Here is a 14,595-nt window from a genome sequence, read left to right on the forward strand (position 1 = left end):
TTTTTACATTATTATTACAAATTCGTGATAATTTTTTAATTATTAAATATACACCTTAAAACTTTCCACTCTGATCCTTGCAACTTATTTGCCCCTGCCCCACGCGAAAAGTTTATCGGACTACACTTTGTGTCATGTTGGTGGCTCTTTGTATGAACCAATTGGTGTTATTTTTTGGTTATTTTTTATTCATATTATTGCCGACTACCATGCCCATTAATTATTAAAATTAAATTTATTTTATAAATTTTATAGACGTAGGGATGGTAATTTCATTTTGAACAGTCTGGATTGTCAGTGTAGCCATATTCATGACGTTCTTTTTGACTGTTCGATCAAAAGAAAACACTCGGATGATAATGGGTATATGATGGGATAATAATATTTTTTTCACAGTGGCGGTATCCCCATGATTGTCAATTCAATTGTCATACAAACAAGCAAAAAGCTAGCTGAGCTTGGTTGCCGACATATTTGATTATTAATTTTCTGAAACTTGTTTATTTATTATAGGTAAGTGTCATTTAAGTTTAATTAGACATTTCGTATATTTAAGCAGCAACGCTTTTGTAAATAACTAACTATAATTTTCATAGGCACGTGTTTTTGTAAGTTAGCTATAAAAAAGATTACCTGTTTTGATAGGACTAGTTCTCTATATTTGTATGAATATACATAATATATACTTTGCTAAGCTTTTATTCTATGATAAATAAATTTTTAGGCACCAAATGTTCGTTACATACGTGTTTATCAGCTAAAATATTGTGGAATGTATTTGAAAGCATGTGGGTCTTTGTCTATTGTTCTCTTTCGTTGAAATTTTCAAATATCAGTTGGCGATATTTGAATTTTTTGATACTCAAAATTTTAGCAGGAACATGTCACACTTAAACCTTTTGTTGTTTTCCAGCACCAAGTGCTTTATGTTGTATTTGAAGCTCATAAGTGTAATATTTTTATACTTAATTTGTTGTTTAGGTAATGTTCAAAAACCGTTTTACTGTATGTTAGTTGCTGTATTTTAGTGGTGTATTTTAGTCTATCTGAATGTAAATGAACCCATTATTAAAATAACTACCTACTACTAACTATAAAACTTAAATCTTGAAATAAGTTACTAAATATTTATGTTGAATATTGCCCAGTGGTTAAAATTCGACCTTACCAAAAAAAACAAAACAATAAAAAGATGAAAATTTATGAAATTTGACAACAAAAAAGTTTGTCAACTAAAACAAAAGTTGACAATGTTGGCAAATATACATTATTATCACAAATAAAACAATATTGTAACTAAATATGGTAGATTCCTAATCGGTATATTGGCAATATAGTATATAGTAAAAATTTAAATAATACAGTACATCTACTGTAATCACAATGCAAGCAGTGGAAGCACTGCCATAAATAAAAAGAGTATATATGTATTTGTTTGTTTGTGACCGTGTTTGTGTCAAATGTGTGGTAGTGTGTGTTATGTTTTTTTTATTGATGTAATATATTCTATGCATTGAGCAAATATTAGCTTTCTGCACGTCTTCTCTATATAAACTGTAACTGTGGCAACTTTCATAAATTACCGTTTGTATCATTTTCGTAAAAAGTTTTTGCTTCATATATTAATATAAAGATAACATTAAAGTGTCCAATGAGCATGCAGTTCACTTGATGGAAGCAGAATAGTAGAGCCAGCAGATTTGATGTTGTCATATAGTCTAGGAATTCCATGTACATTATTGCTCTTGTGTACAAATTGAATGTATTTGTACTGGGCAGTTTAATTATATTTAATTGCTTGAACAACATATTCAAATAATTATATAATTATTAATAAATTAAGTTGGTAATGCATCTTTTTTGAGTTAATGAAAGGGACGGTAGACCCATTGGCAATCTTTGATTATACATTAGCTTTAAATGTGGATAAAGCATGGTTACACTGGGAAGCTATGACCTCCTCACCTATATCTAGTGTGTAGTACTCTTCAAGGTGGAAGAGTATGGGTGAAGGATGACTCATATACCAGACTAGTCAAAGGTAACCCAACTCCTCCAGAGTGAAGCATATCGACGGATCCTATGTAAACTGGTGCAAGTGCGTTTTCACAACTTTACAGTAGAGAGATGTTAAAGTTACACGCATTAGAACATTCAAATCGCTCTACTGTAAAGTTGTGAAAACGCACTTGCACCAGTTTACGTAGGACCTGTCAATATGTGGTTGACTTCAGGTAGAATGTGTTTTCTATATGGAGTTGGTTGTAGACATTAAGGAGTGGCAATGACAACATACCATCAGGTGGACTGTATGTTGTACTGTTACTTGACTCTACTAAAAAAAGCAGATGTGTAGTCACTAAGTAGAGCAAGATATAACATATAATGTATATAATATTCATTTTAACTTTTAGATACACCATAATGTCCACCAATGCAAGTCGCAAACGTGCTGCAGCAGGAAATTCTGTTAGGTCTAGCAAAATCAGAAAGCCTCGCAAGCATGTGTCTGAAGATGAGGACAGTAATGATTCTACAGTATCAGAGCAAGCTCAGGAGCAACCTCAAAGATCACCATCACCAATTGTTGACCAACCCATGATAAAGCTGCCTGAGGTACTTGGTTTTGGTTTTTTGTAAGGGTACAGATTGTTCTATTATTTGTTATGCTTATAATGGTTATTACAGTGTAAAAGTGTTTAAATTCAACAATGTACTCACTTATATTTTTAATAACTTCTATGTTGCCAGTTCATTATATTTATAATTTTAATACAAATTTATAGGAGCTGTTAAAAACGTTTTATAAGACACCTGGTGTGCTGATGATAGCTGGTTTGGTTTCCTGGGATCTCGTCGCAAAAAGAGACAACAATCCTTCCAAGAGATCTCATCCAAATCTCTACACATTCCACAAGTTCACAGATCTTAAGGTAATTGTACATTTAACATTTGTGGGTGGTAAAATATATATCTGGATTAGTTAAAATTCTAAGGTGGGTGGTAAAATATTTATCCGGATTAGCTAAAAATGCTCACAGGAGTCAAGGCTGGCCAGAACTTCAATGAGTTTATTTTGAAACTACAAAAATCGAATTATATAAAGCAAAAAAGAACTTATAAGCTTTAAATGAAACGTTATTGCATTATTGGATAATGTCATAAAAAGTATTTTTTAAATCTGAATTTTATATCTAAACTAATATAGTTCTTGTTAAAATTAACCCTGTGACTTCTTTATTCTTTAGGATTTGGCCATGATGCTTGTTTTCTCGTTACATTGAGAAGTTCAAACATTATGATATGCTCAGTAATGTATATTCATTAACTAAAAACCAAATTATTCAAAAGTAATTTTGTAATTTACATTTACAGTATCGCCTGATTGTCAGTGGTTGCAGCTCAGCCCACTCGGTATTGGTCTCGGAGGAGGGCGAAGTTTATACGTTTGGTGCGTATCTATAATTTTATCAAAATAATGTTTAGTTCTTAAAGCTCTTAGCTTAAGCAAACTAGACATCTCTATATGAAATTATAAAAGTAATTGATTGTAGAAATTAATATTCAATCCGAAAATACTATCCGCAATATTTTAGACTTTGTACAATACCTAAATAATCCATAAATAGTCATTGTCTTGATGATTACGAAATTACTTGCCCCTATTGATAAAATACATTAATTTTAGATATATAAAAGCAGAAAGTACAAATCTAGCAATGGTTGTCATAGTAAGAGTTGATAAAATCTTTTTAATGAATACACATTCGTTATGTTCAGATATTATATTGCTAAAGCAAGCTTCTTTAAGTAAAGATATTGTATTGACCGTCAAAAGCATTTTCATCAGTTCAATATGTAGTCTGTGCATCATTTGAAAATTTTGAAACATATGATTTCATATGTAGATTTTTGAGAACCGTAATATCCTGTTGTGTAACATACTTCTTATGTCATATTTTTATAGGTCGTAATAATTGTGGTCAACTGGGCTTCGGCGACACTACTACCCGCAACGTCCCAGAAATTGTGCCCGCATTAAAGGGACAGAACATCATACATGCAGCCACTGGCAGGAACCATACTTTATTTGTTACAGGTATTATATCCTTACACATTTGTATGTTAAACGTTGTATTTTGCAACTTGTTCCATCTTAGTTCTCGGGACTAACGATAATTTATGATAGATTTCAAAAAGATCATCTGCTTTTGGTTTTGACGGCAAATGGTCTGTAGTGATTATTTAATATTAAGTGCTATTTCAGCACGTTTAGCCAACAATACAATCATGTGTAGCGTATAGATTAGTATCTATGGTGTAGCCATGTATATCATGCGTTGAAATCAATGTATTGAACTGTATTTCGATTGTCTTGAAAACGATATTGGGGCACAAAATTACTGTTCAGCAAAATTACTATTTATTTTAAATGAATGGATTTGTATGTGTGTTGTTTACTTGTTTAGATACGGGTGCGGTGTACGCTTGCGGCGACAACAAGAGCGGCCAGTGCGGGGTCGGCTCCACCACGCCACAGGTGCTCAAACCCACGCGAATCAGACACACGTAAGTAAATAAATGTATAGTCCTCGCCAAACTGCTAGTCCGCTCTGAAGTTGTTGCGAGCAGGTGTAGTCATACAATTTGCTATGGCGACGCGATTCATCTCTATATTCAGAGCGGACTAGCAGTTTTACGCGGACTATACACTCACTATTATTCACACGTTAAACCTTCTTTTATGTCACCATTTGGATCTTTTCTGCTGTTTTTTTATTTATTAAAGGCCCTGACGTATAATTATGCCGATGACAATTATGTAATCCAGAATTAAAGGTAAAATCATTTAAAAATTTAAGGAGTAGTCTAACTGGTATCACAGGTCCTACCTGGTATTTACAATTACTATTGCCCCTATAAAAGATTACTCAAAGCCTGAGTAACTTTTATATCATTAGAAAACCTTTCAAATGGGGTTTAGGACAATTTCTTCGATCTATAAACTGTTAAAATATTGTAACTATATAATTATGATTCATTTTTTAAGATGGATAATTTTAAACCTAAAATTTTTATACATCCTCTCTTCTTGCTTCTGGATATGACTTGGACCATACTTATCTATGGTTTAATGCAACGCAGGAGCGCCAATACAAAATAAGTAACAATAAATAAATAAATCGCCAATTTATTTAGGATATTTATAATTTGATGGCAATACAATATTTACGCGAGTATAAGTTATTATGTATTGTTTATTACAACTACGGAATGAATATGTACAAAGTTAGTAGGCAAAAGCGTAGTGGTTAAGATACTCTACCTCTCATTTGCGGCATGCGTGGTTCAAATTCCGGGCATGCACCTCTGAATTTTCAAAGTTATGAACGTATAAAAAACCAATTATCACGTGCTTAAGAAATAAATAAATAAATTTGCGTGAGAAATAAATACAGACAATCTTCAGGGTGTGTAAAGTATCAAAGCATCACCATTGCATAATTATTTTATAAAAATGTTAAATGTAGAAATGAACTATGAATACTATTCTGTTTTTATAATTTAAGATGGTTTCTAATACAATTTATTTTGCAGATTTTTAATCGTGCATACCTATATCTATTAATGTTGAAGTTCAGTCGACATTATGTAATGAACAAGTTTGTATTTTATCTATAATTAAATTACTTCAATATAACTCTTTTTAAATGTAAACAATGTGCATCAATATAGTTTGTATATTTGTGTTATTACAGCGGAGCTCCAATAGTTAAAGTGGGGTGTGGTGCGGAATTCTCTATGATATTGGATTGCAATGGAGCTCTCCACTCTTTTGGACTGCCTGAATATGGTCAATTAGGTAGGTTTTGTTTATTTGGCTAAACTTAGGGACCGTGGTCTACCATATACATTTGGATAACATCCGGCATAACTTGATTATTAAATCAAGTGGTATTATTGGTTGTTTTGCAGCTATTTTACTCACAGAGTTATGTAGGTTTGTTTCATCTGTTATATCTTTATTTCAAAATGGTAACTCATGACTCATGTGGTTATTAAATGAGTATTTGCTTGTAACCTACTGATTTTCTATAAGAATTATGTTAATCTACATATTAGTTGCTTGTCCAATAGTAGCCACTAAGTGGCCAGCTAAAAAGTTTTTTTTTATAATATAAGAGTAGCAGACGAGCATGCAGTCCACCTGATAGTAAGTGGCTACTGCCGCCCATGGACATCTGTAATCAACCCCAGATAGGATTAGATATTCCTACCTAAGGTCGGCCACAGATGCGCCGCTACCCCTGAGGACTAAGCTGGAACGCCTCGGAAAAGTCTGTCTCTCTTACCACACCCTTCAAACCGGAACACAGCAGCGCCTGCAACACTGCTTTTAGGAATAGGTGTGTCGGATGTGCCGCCGGAGTCGAACCACAAAGGGTTCTACCACCTTTAAAGTTGTATAGTACTGAGTATTCTATTTATAAGGCAAGTAATTTATGTATTAAAAAAATGTTTGACAGACATGAAGTAAGTACTTTAATGAAGATGGATAGTATTTTATTTTATTAAGCAATTTTTTTATATTGATTCCAGGTCACAACACTGATGGGAAGTATTTTGTGACTTCGACGAAATTATCTTATCATTTTGAGACGGTACCCAAGCACATCGCATTGTTTTTTGAAAAGTCTAAAGATGGTCACATTTCACCGGTTAAGGACGTCGATATTGTAGACTTTTCTTGTGGGAATAACCACACGGTAAGTTTTATCATTTGTTCTTTCTCAAAACATAATTATGGGAAACTGTTATATATTACTATGATCTATGTTTTATGCGAAAACATAAATCCAAATGGTTTTTGAAGCTATGTAAAAATAGTATTATTTTAGAAATAAAGTGGTTTTAAATGGAAGTGTATAGATTTAGCTCCATATATACGCAAAGAAGCTTGCCGGTATCATGGCGTCTTTGAGTCATTACGTCTTGTTACATTGTGGGTATACACCATTAAAAAAGTCCACAAGACATTGTTCAATTCCAGTAAAGCCACATTAAAGCTCTAATTGGTGTTTTAGTTGACATGGGCGATTACAATATTTTATAGTTTTATTTTATTGAATATAGTTTTTCTCAAAGGGCAAATATTAAAACGGGGTCATGTTTGTTAACCCTTTGACTACATTTTTATCAAGCATAATTACAAAATTGTTTTTGTTCGGCGGCATCAGGTGGCCATAGATTCGAAGAAGCGGGCGTACAGCTGGGGCTTCGGCGGCTTCGGGCGCTTGGGGCACGCGGAGCAGAAGGACGAGAGCGTGCCGCGCCTCATCAAGTACTTCGACACGCAGGCGCGCGGGGTCCGCTCCGTGCACTGTGGCGCCACCTACAGCCTCGCGGTCAACGAACTCGGTACACATCTGTAAAGTACTGTGTGTAGGTGGTAGAACCCTTTGTGGTTCCACTCCAGCGGAACCACCGCCACACCTACTTCTGCCTTATAACAGCGGTGTTAGCGCTGCTCTGTTCTGATTTGAAGGGTGTGGTAAGGGAGACATACTTTTCCGAGGCGGTCCAGCTTAGTCCTCAGGGTTAGCGGCGCGTCTGTGGCCGACCTCCAGTACGAATATCTCATCCTATCTGGAGATCATGGACAGATGTCCATGGACGGCAGCACTTACCATCAGGTGACTGCATTCTCGTCTGCTAATCCATATTATTAAAAAATAATAATATTCCGTCCGCTAGTCCGTTCCGAATATAGAAAATAGTCGCGTCGAATAGCTAATTGTAGATATTCACGGTACGAAGACAGCGCGGGACCCTCCCGGCAACCGTCCACTGCCCGCTCGCCCACGGGTACATAGCTGCGAGTGTGCCCTTACGTTATCAGTAACGTAAGAGCACTCACGTACTCCGGTATATGTTAAAATGCAACAACTTCAGAGAGGACAAGAAGTTTGTCCGGATTATACACATCTGTAAAGTACCTTGCTGAACGTTATGCCACGAACCGCGTGGTGGTGTGCTACTGATCTGATCCGCACACCGTTCCGGCGTCGATGCCCGGTCAGATTGATATGTGCAATATTTGAAATAACGTCACCTATGGGGTTGGAATTTTTATGCATCAACTTAATATTTTTAGACGAAAAAGTCACAGTTCCTTATAAGTATTATCTTTTTACGCACATCAATTAAATACTTCCTAAAATTACTCCAGCAGACGAACAGACAGTATACAATTACTTTAATTTCATTTATAGGAAGATAATGTAATGCATATAAATGTCACTTCGTGGATTTATGATTTGTGTGTTTGTTGTAAAATTACAGGAGCATTGTTCATGTTTGGCCAAACTAAACGAACAGGCGAAGCAAATATGTATCCGAAACCAGTGCAAGATCTTACCGGTAAGTTATTATTTTTTTAATATTATTTAATGGATACATATCTTATCTGGGTCTGTTTTCATATCGTTGTGTGAATGAAGCTACAAGTGTAAAAAACGCTTATTAATTAATAGATGTTATAACCATGTTGTTAAGTTTTCCATATTATCGCCATTTTTCGAAAATAGCTATTTGAGTTCGTTGATCTTAATTACATAAGTGACATGAATTTATATGTTTTGATATTGCAGTATAACTGTTCTAGTTCATAACATAACATGGACAACATATAATATTACAGGTTGGAACATTCGCAGCATCGGTACGAGCAACACCTCGATAGTGATAGCTGCGGACGACACGCTGGTCGCTTGGGGGGTCGCACCCACTTATGGCGAACTGGTTAGTGCTTGAATTTTTAAATAAAACTTTATAAAAGCTTAAACGTTAAAGCGTGATTGAGGGCATTCAAGTTAAACTTTTATATTATTGGACTTGAGGAGCGTGGTCAATAATATTGAGCACATAAAACAGGTCTTTATTGCGAAATAATAGGTAGTTATCGCGAAATAACCCTCTAATCGGGCTGGAAGTTAAAGAAATGCAAAATAGGTGAATAATAGTTTACTAGAAAATATATTAAATATCATTGGTATTCAGGGTACGGGTGATATAAACAAATCGACGGCGCGGCCGCGGGAAGTGAGCCGCATGGACGGGCTGAACATCACGCAGGTGACCATGGGCTACTCGCACACGCTGCTCCTCTGCGATGACACAGCCGAGGAGGTCAAGCAGAAACTTGCCAACTTGCCCTCTTTCGTCCCATAAACCGGTTTGAACACGATATCACGCCAGTCTCCGATCTACACGTTAAATATTTAATGTATCTTGCGGTGAAATAATCTTTTGGTAGTATATACATCAAACTTTAGAACAGGAAAATATTAAAACAGTTTCAAGATTGTCTCTATTACGTCTAATAAGAGTTGCTAGTTGTAGCTGTTGAGTGAATTTCATGATTCAAGTATTAATTACATCTAAATTTGTCTATATAATTGATGTGTAAGCTTTAATGTACGAGACTTTAGATATAAGCCAAATTAGCGAAGGCGAACTTTAACGGTAAAATTTGTTCAGAGAATTCAAGGAATATGTATAGTGTTGTCTCTGTTCTATATCTTCGGTATACCTTTCAGATAAGCTTTACAAGTATTTTGAATTATTTTTTCGTAAGTTAATCTCTTTTTAAAAATAATCTTAATAATAAGTTGTCAATATGTCGAGACAGGTGTCCTATGAATTTAGTACAGGTTTTATTGAAACAATGGCATAACATCATTAAATTCTAACTACTATTTTAAACTATGTTAATTTGCTGCAACATTACAAATAATCGCTTTGATAGACACATATTCTGCTTCACAGTTAACATATTCGAAACAAATGTTAGAAAATTGAATATCTTAGAAGTTTAATCGTTTTTTTTATTTTAGCACATTTTTTAAAATGGTATAAGGGAAATTATTACGTATCTATATTAAATTTTGTGAGGGTCAAAATATTCACTATCAATTTCATTAAAGTACCAACTCTTTTATAGATAATTGTATAAAAATATAGAAATCAAGGAAAACATCAATATTTTTTAAATTAATTACATTAGGTGATCTAACAAAATATTAAATACGCAGAGTTTTGTGTTGATCAAAAAGTAATTATTTACATTATTAAATCTCTTAGGTAATTTTTTTTCATCAAATGATAATGACAGTTTAGTATTATGTTGGAATTGCCAGGGAATCATTACGGTCACTAAGATTCGTAGACTAAATAGTGTATTTTGCTATATCTGAGGACCTAATTAATAGACTGAACAATGCATATGCTAAAGAATCTCATTTGAATTTAATTTAACACAAGATATATGTACCTCGTTATTAATTCTGAATCATGTTGTTGTACAGTGTTCACATATTTAGCCTATAAAATAGTTATTCACAAATAAATCTTTAGGTTTTTGCTACCGTGTTCACCTTAAATTAGTCATCTCTTTAATAAGAACATTAAGGCTGCCTGGTCTTAAGAGTCTCAAAAACTTATATTGAACATTATAAAATAAATATCACTAATGTCTATTGAAACTTTGTGTTTTTTCATTGAAATTAAGATTTATATGCTCAATACTGCCCGCCAGGGGGCCACATTTAATTTGTCTATGTGGCAAAATGTATGGCATTTGGATTAGAAGCGCATTTAGTAATGCTATTCATTGTCTGTTTCCGTGGTTTCAGTGTTTTAAATTGCATTTCGTGATACAGTAAAAGCTTTAACTGTGTTGAAGAATTCTTTACTTTATTTCTAATGAAATGACCTTGAGAGTTCTTTTAACGTTTATACAGTTGACAAAACAAGTGAAACCATTAGAGCTTCTAATTTTTTATGCAATGGTTAGCCAGGTACTTTTTCGAACATTAAAACTCAATCATTTACAATTCTTCACCATCGTGTAAAAAGCGGTCTCTTTGATTTTATAGACACAGAAGAAACTGGAGAGAGATATTGTTTTCTGATATAACAGCTAACTAGAAAGGGCAATCGTGTTTACAATTAGTTTTATAAAATAAGAAGTAATAATCGGTAATAGAAATCATAGTTAGTATATATTATTTGCAGAAAATTTAGTGAACAAGACTGAGACGCTCCAGACAACTGTTCTGTTGTATGGGATTCCAACTGACTATTATCATTTATGAACGGTATATTTGTGAATCATATATTTTTCATTTTGATTATTTGTATGCCAATATAAGTTAAACGATTAAGGGTGTCACCACCATGCTGAATTGTTTAACAATACAACACATATATGTTTAGCACACGTGGGCCGAGTATGCATATTATTTTAATTTTATACAATTATACAGGGTGAATCTTTCAAATGGGCCTTCAGAGCCAAATCAGAATCTATAAGGATTAGCGAAACATGCCGAAAGGAGTTATTAGGCCGATTTTGATAAAAACTAAAAGAGCATCATTAGTTTTTTTTTAATATCTTTTTCCATTTTAAAAGGCATGCATTAAGCTGACAGCGTCACTTAACGATTAACCATGGTAGAGTCAACTTATCCTGATGATGCTCCGTTTCGGAGCGAAGCACGTGTTAGTGGTGGTATGTATGGTGGTGTATTTTTTTTATTTTTTTTTGCATCTGCACGCATCCTTTGTGGGAGAGAGGGTGGTACATACTGCATGGTTTAAAATATATACCATCATACATATAAGTAGCGGATTGTTGCAAGTATCGCTTATTATTTGGCCCTGAAGGCCTATTTGAAAAAACCACCCTGTATTTGTTTTAGTGAATATTTTACTAAGGAAGAGTGTAACAGTTTTTTACCCATATATATGTACCCGTGTTGTGCCGTCCGTTTGTATGTTATGTAGTGTCTACAGCTGGTTTGTTATGTACATAATAGTAGGTTACTCCTCGGCCGATGTGTTTTTATTAATAGTTTCTGTACAGTTTTAGATAATTTCAATTTAATGTTCTGAAAATTTCAACAAGGGATGTTAGATAATGCAATTTATATAATTAAGATACAGATAGAAGATACATGCACGCATTAGTACCTAATACGGAAATAAAGTGTTTCATATTGCTCTTACCTAATGATACCCACCTTTATTATTTTAAAATATAGTATACGATAATATAAATAACATGTCCACTCATCGTGTTAGTTGTGGATTCATTTTTTTATTTTTTATATTTTCTATTGTTATACTTAGATATTTCATAATTAAGTGAAGATTTCTTCGAATTTCGTACTTATTGTCGTAGATAAACTAATTGTTATGTATGTATGAACGTATGTAAGTATAGACGCTGTATATCACGGGCGCGCGTCAACTTTATTCCCGTAATATTATGTAAGACTCTCAAGACGTATTTATAACTGAAACTCCGCTAGTGGTAATTATAACTCATACAGCTATATGCGTCTTCGATAATGTTCACACAAGATGAAACTGTGCAAAATGATAAGCAAGTAGAAGTAGATGTCACAATCGATGCAAATTAACTTATAATTTAACGTTAATAGCTTGCATACGTCTAATGTTTCTGTTGACGAAGATACATGCCATTTCTACTGGTTATAAACTAGCAACTTCATCAAACATTAGGACAAACCAGTTTTTTAATATCTCCTCACTACGATAGATAAATTTATGATTCTTGGGCGAATATAACGTTTTCTAATGTGTATATCTGTACAAGAAATACATCTTTCGTAGTAAAGGTGTTTAAGAGTGCATAAATTTAAGGAATATATAAAAACAAAAAGAACAAAATCAATGCAAGGTGTTATTGTGTAAACGCAACCTTTCCCGTCATATATACGTATGCATGCCACGATGGTTACACGTGCACGTACCAACAAACTAGGCAATCTGAAATGATTTAAAATCTGAAATGATCTTTCGGTAATATTTGTAGCTTTTATATAGAACCACGTTAGAACCAACGTTGTGTCAGGCCGAAGCGCGTCCCTGAAATGTAACGTCTATGTACTTATAATAAAGTTTGTTCGGCACTTTAATGTGCTTTTTAGCATTCCTCGAAGTGTTGAAGGTGAATAAACTTAAGAGTGTTAACAATTGCAAATGTTAAGAGATAAAAATTAAATGTAAGTCAATTATCGGTTGTAGTTGCACTTTTGAAATTTAGTGCACAGTACAGACCTAAAAATAATGTCGAATTATGTACAATATAACTTTTAATTATAATAGTAACACGTAAAATAAAAAAAACATTGATTTTTTAAAATTGACTAGTTACAGTTGTCTACAAATACATCGATAATGCTTGAAATAAGATTTAGCTATAAAAATTACGTCAAAAATTGATAAGGTACTGTACTGGTTGTGTTTATGATTTATATATAGGAAATACGAAAAATGAATGGGTACGAATTTCTACTCTTGTACCACTAGTGTAACATTGCCAATAGTAATTTCGGTTAATAAATTTTTTCTGTCAAATTTGTTTGTATTTTATTGAAATGTTTTCTTTTAAACCTTTTCATTCATTCAGTTAGGGATCATGAGCGCGAGCCAACGCCTGTTATATTTTTTGCACTATAATCTAATTTATTATTTTATATTATCACAATCGTTTCAATTTATTTTTGCTAGAATAAGAAATAGGAGCTGTTCTGTACTTTAAAGTTAGGACAGGCGGTTATGTGTACAATATTCAAAGTTGGGTTAAGCTTCCCTTTTTCTCTACGACTGTGGTGTTTCCAGGCTAACATAACATACCCTTAATCTTATTTCTTTAATTAACCCATCACCTATATAGTTACTCTTTCAAACATATTTGGTAATAAATAAAACCTGGCAAGTTATATATTCTTTTAGATTTCGTGCAGCTGCAGATTTCCTATCTACTACAAAATTAAAATTTTCTTATATTATCTTTTACCCGCGGTTAATGGAGCAAACGTTTTTTATATCAATTATATCAAAAAGTATATTGCAAATGTTAAGCTGACTATTCTTTTCCTGACACAACCTTTGGGTAAGCGGGTATAAATAGGTAAACAAGTTGGCCTACCCAAGGACTGTGACAGGAAAAGATAGTCAATTTAACATTTGCATATTCTATATGCTGCATACTTTCGATTGGTATGTAATTTTTGTATTAACGAAACCAGTGAAATGTTTAAAACAAAAAAAATAATCATATTCTGGACTAAAAATTTTTAGTCAACCCATTTGCAATATAGTTATTAACATATTTAATTCGACTTAAAATTCTTTTCATTAATTATCCAGCTCAATGAAGGTCGTCTTATATCTTCTTCTACGTCACTTTCGTCTTATATGGGGCGCGAGGTTGAAGGAGCAACCGAATTGAATTGAACAATGATTCCTGTTCCTTTTTAATAAAAAATACTGCTACTGTGAGAAGAGCATAGTATTTTATTTTTCTACTTGCAAAAATAACCCGCGGAGAATAGTAGCAATTTCTTACACCTCAGCTGTTACATACTTAATTTCGCATTACTCGTGACCGTCAGAATGGCCGTCACAATGTATAAGCATAATATGTTTAATTTCGGGTTTTCTCTTTTAATTATACAGGCGTATTAGGCGTTTAGTCCTCTTATATTAAATCCGTAATATTTT

General features: G+C 33.5%; 1 protein-coding gene across 1 annotated transcript; it reads left to right on the forward strand.

Moving 5' to 3' along the window:
- Window positions 1-331: 331 nt before the first annotated feature.
- Window positions 332-13,446, forward strand: LOC140743481 (protein RCC2). Its single transcript, XM_073074780.1, has 12 exons — window positions 332-513; window positions 2,415-2,616; window positions 2,787-2,933; window positions 3,376-3,451; window positions 3,968-4,099; window positions 4,470-4,569; window positions 5,760-5,863; window positions 6,601-6,767; window positions 7,239-7,419; window positions 8,344-8,421; window positions 8,702-8,802; window positions 9,061-13,446. Exons 2-12 carry the CDS (start codon window positions 2,425-2,427, stop codon window positions 9,229-9,231), a joined length of 1,449 nt encoding a protein of 482 aa, XP_072930881.1. The 5' UTR covers window positions 332-513; window positions 2,415-2,424; the 3' UTR covers window positions 9,232-13,446.
- The last annotated feature ends 1,149 nt before the right edge of the window (window positions 13,447-14,595 follow it).

Source organism: Epargyreus clarus, unplaced genomic scaffold, assembly GCF_041222505.1.
Source record: "Epargyreus clarus isolate Ecla_fem2 unplaced genomic scaffold, WU_Ecla_fem_2.2 ptg000007l, whole genome shotgun sequence".
Taxonomy (NCBI): Eukaryota; Metazoa; Arthropoda; class Insecta; order Lepidoptera; family Hesperiidae; genus Epargyreus; species Epargyreus clarus.

Coding starts and splice junctions, on each gene's coding strand:
- LOC140743481 (XM_073074780.1), top strand. CDS start 2,425: ATGTCCACCAATGCAAGTCGCAAACGTGCTGCAGCAGGAAATTCTGTT. Junction 2,617..2,786: donor CCATGATAAAGCTGCCTGAG/GTACTTGGTTTT, acceptor ACAAATTTATAG/GAGCTGTTAAAAACGTTTTA. Junction 4,570..5,759: donor CCCACGCGAATCAGACACAC/GTAAGTAAATAA, acceptor GTGTTATTACAG/CGGAGCTCCAATAGTTAAAG.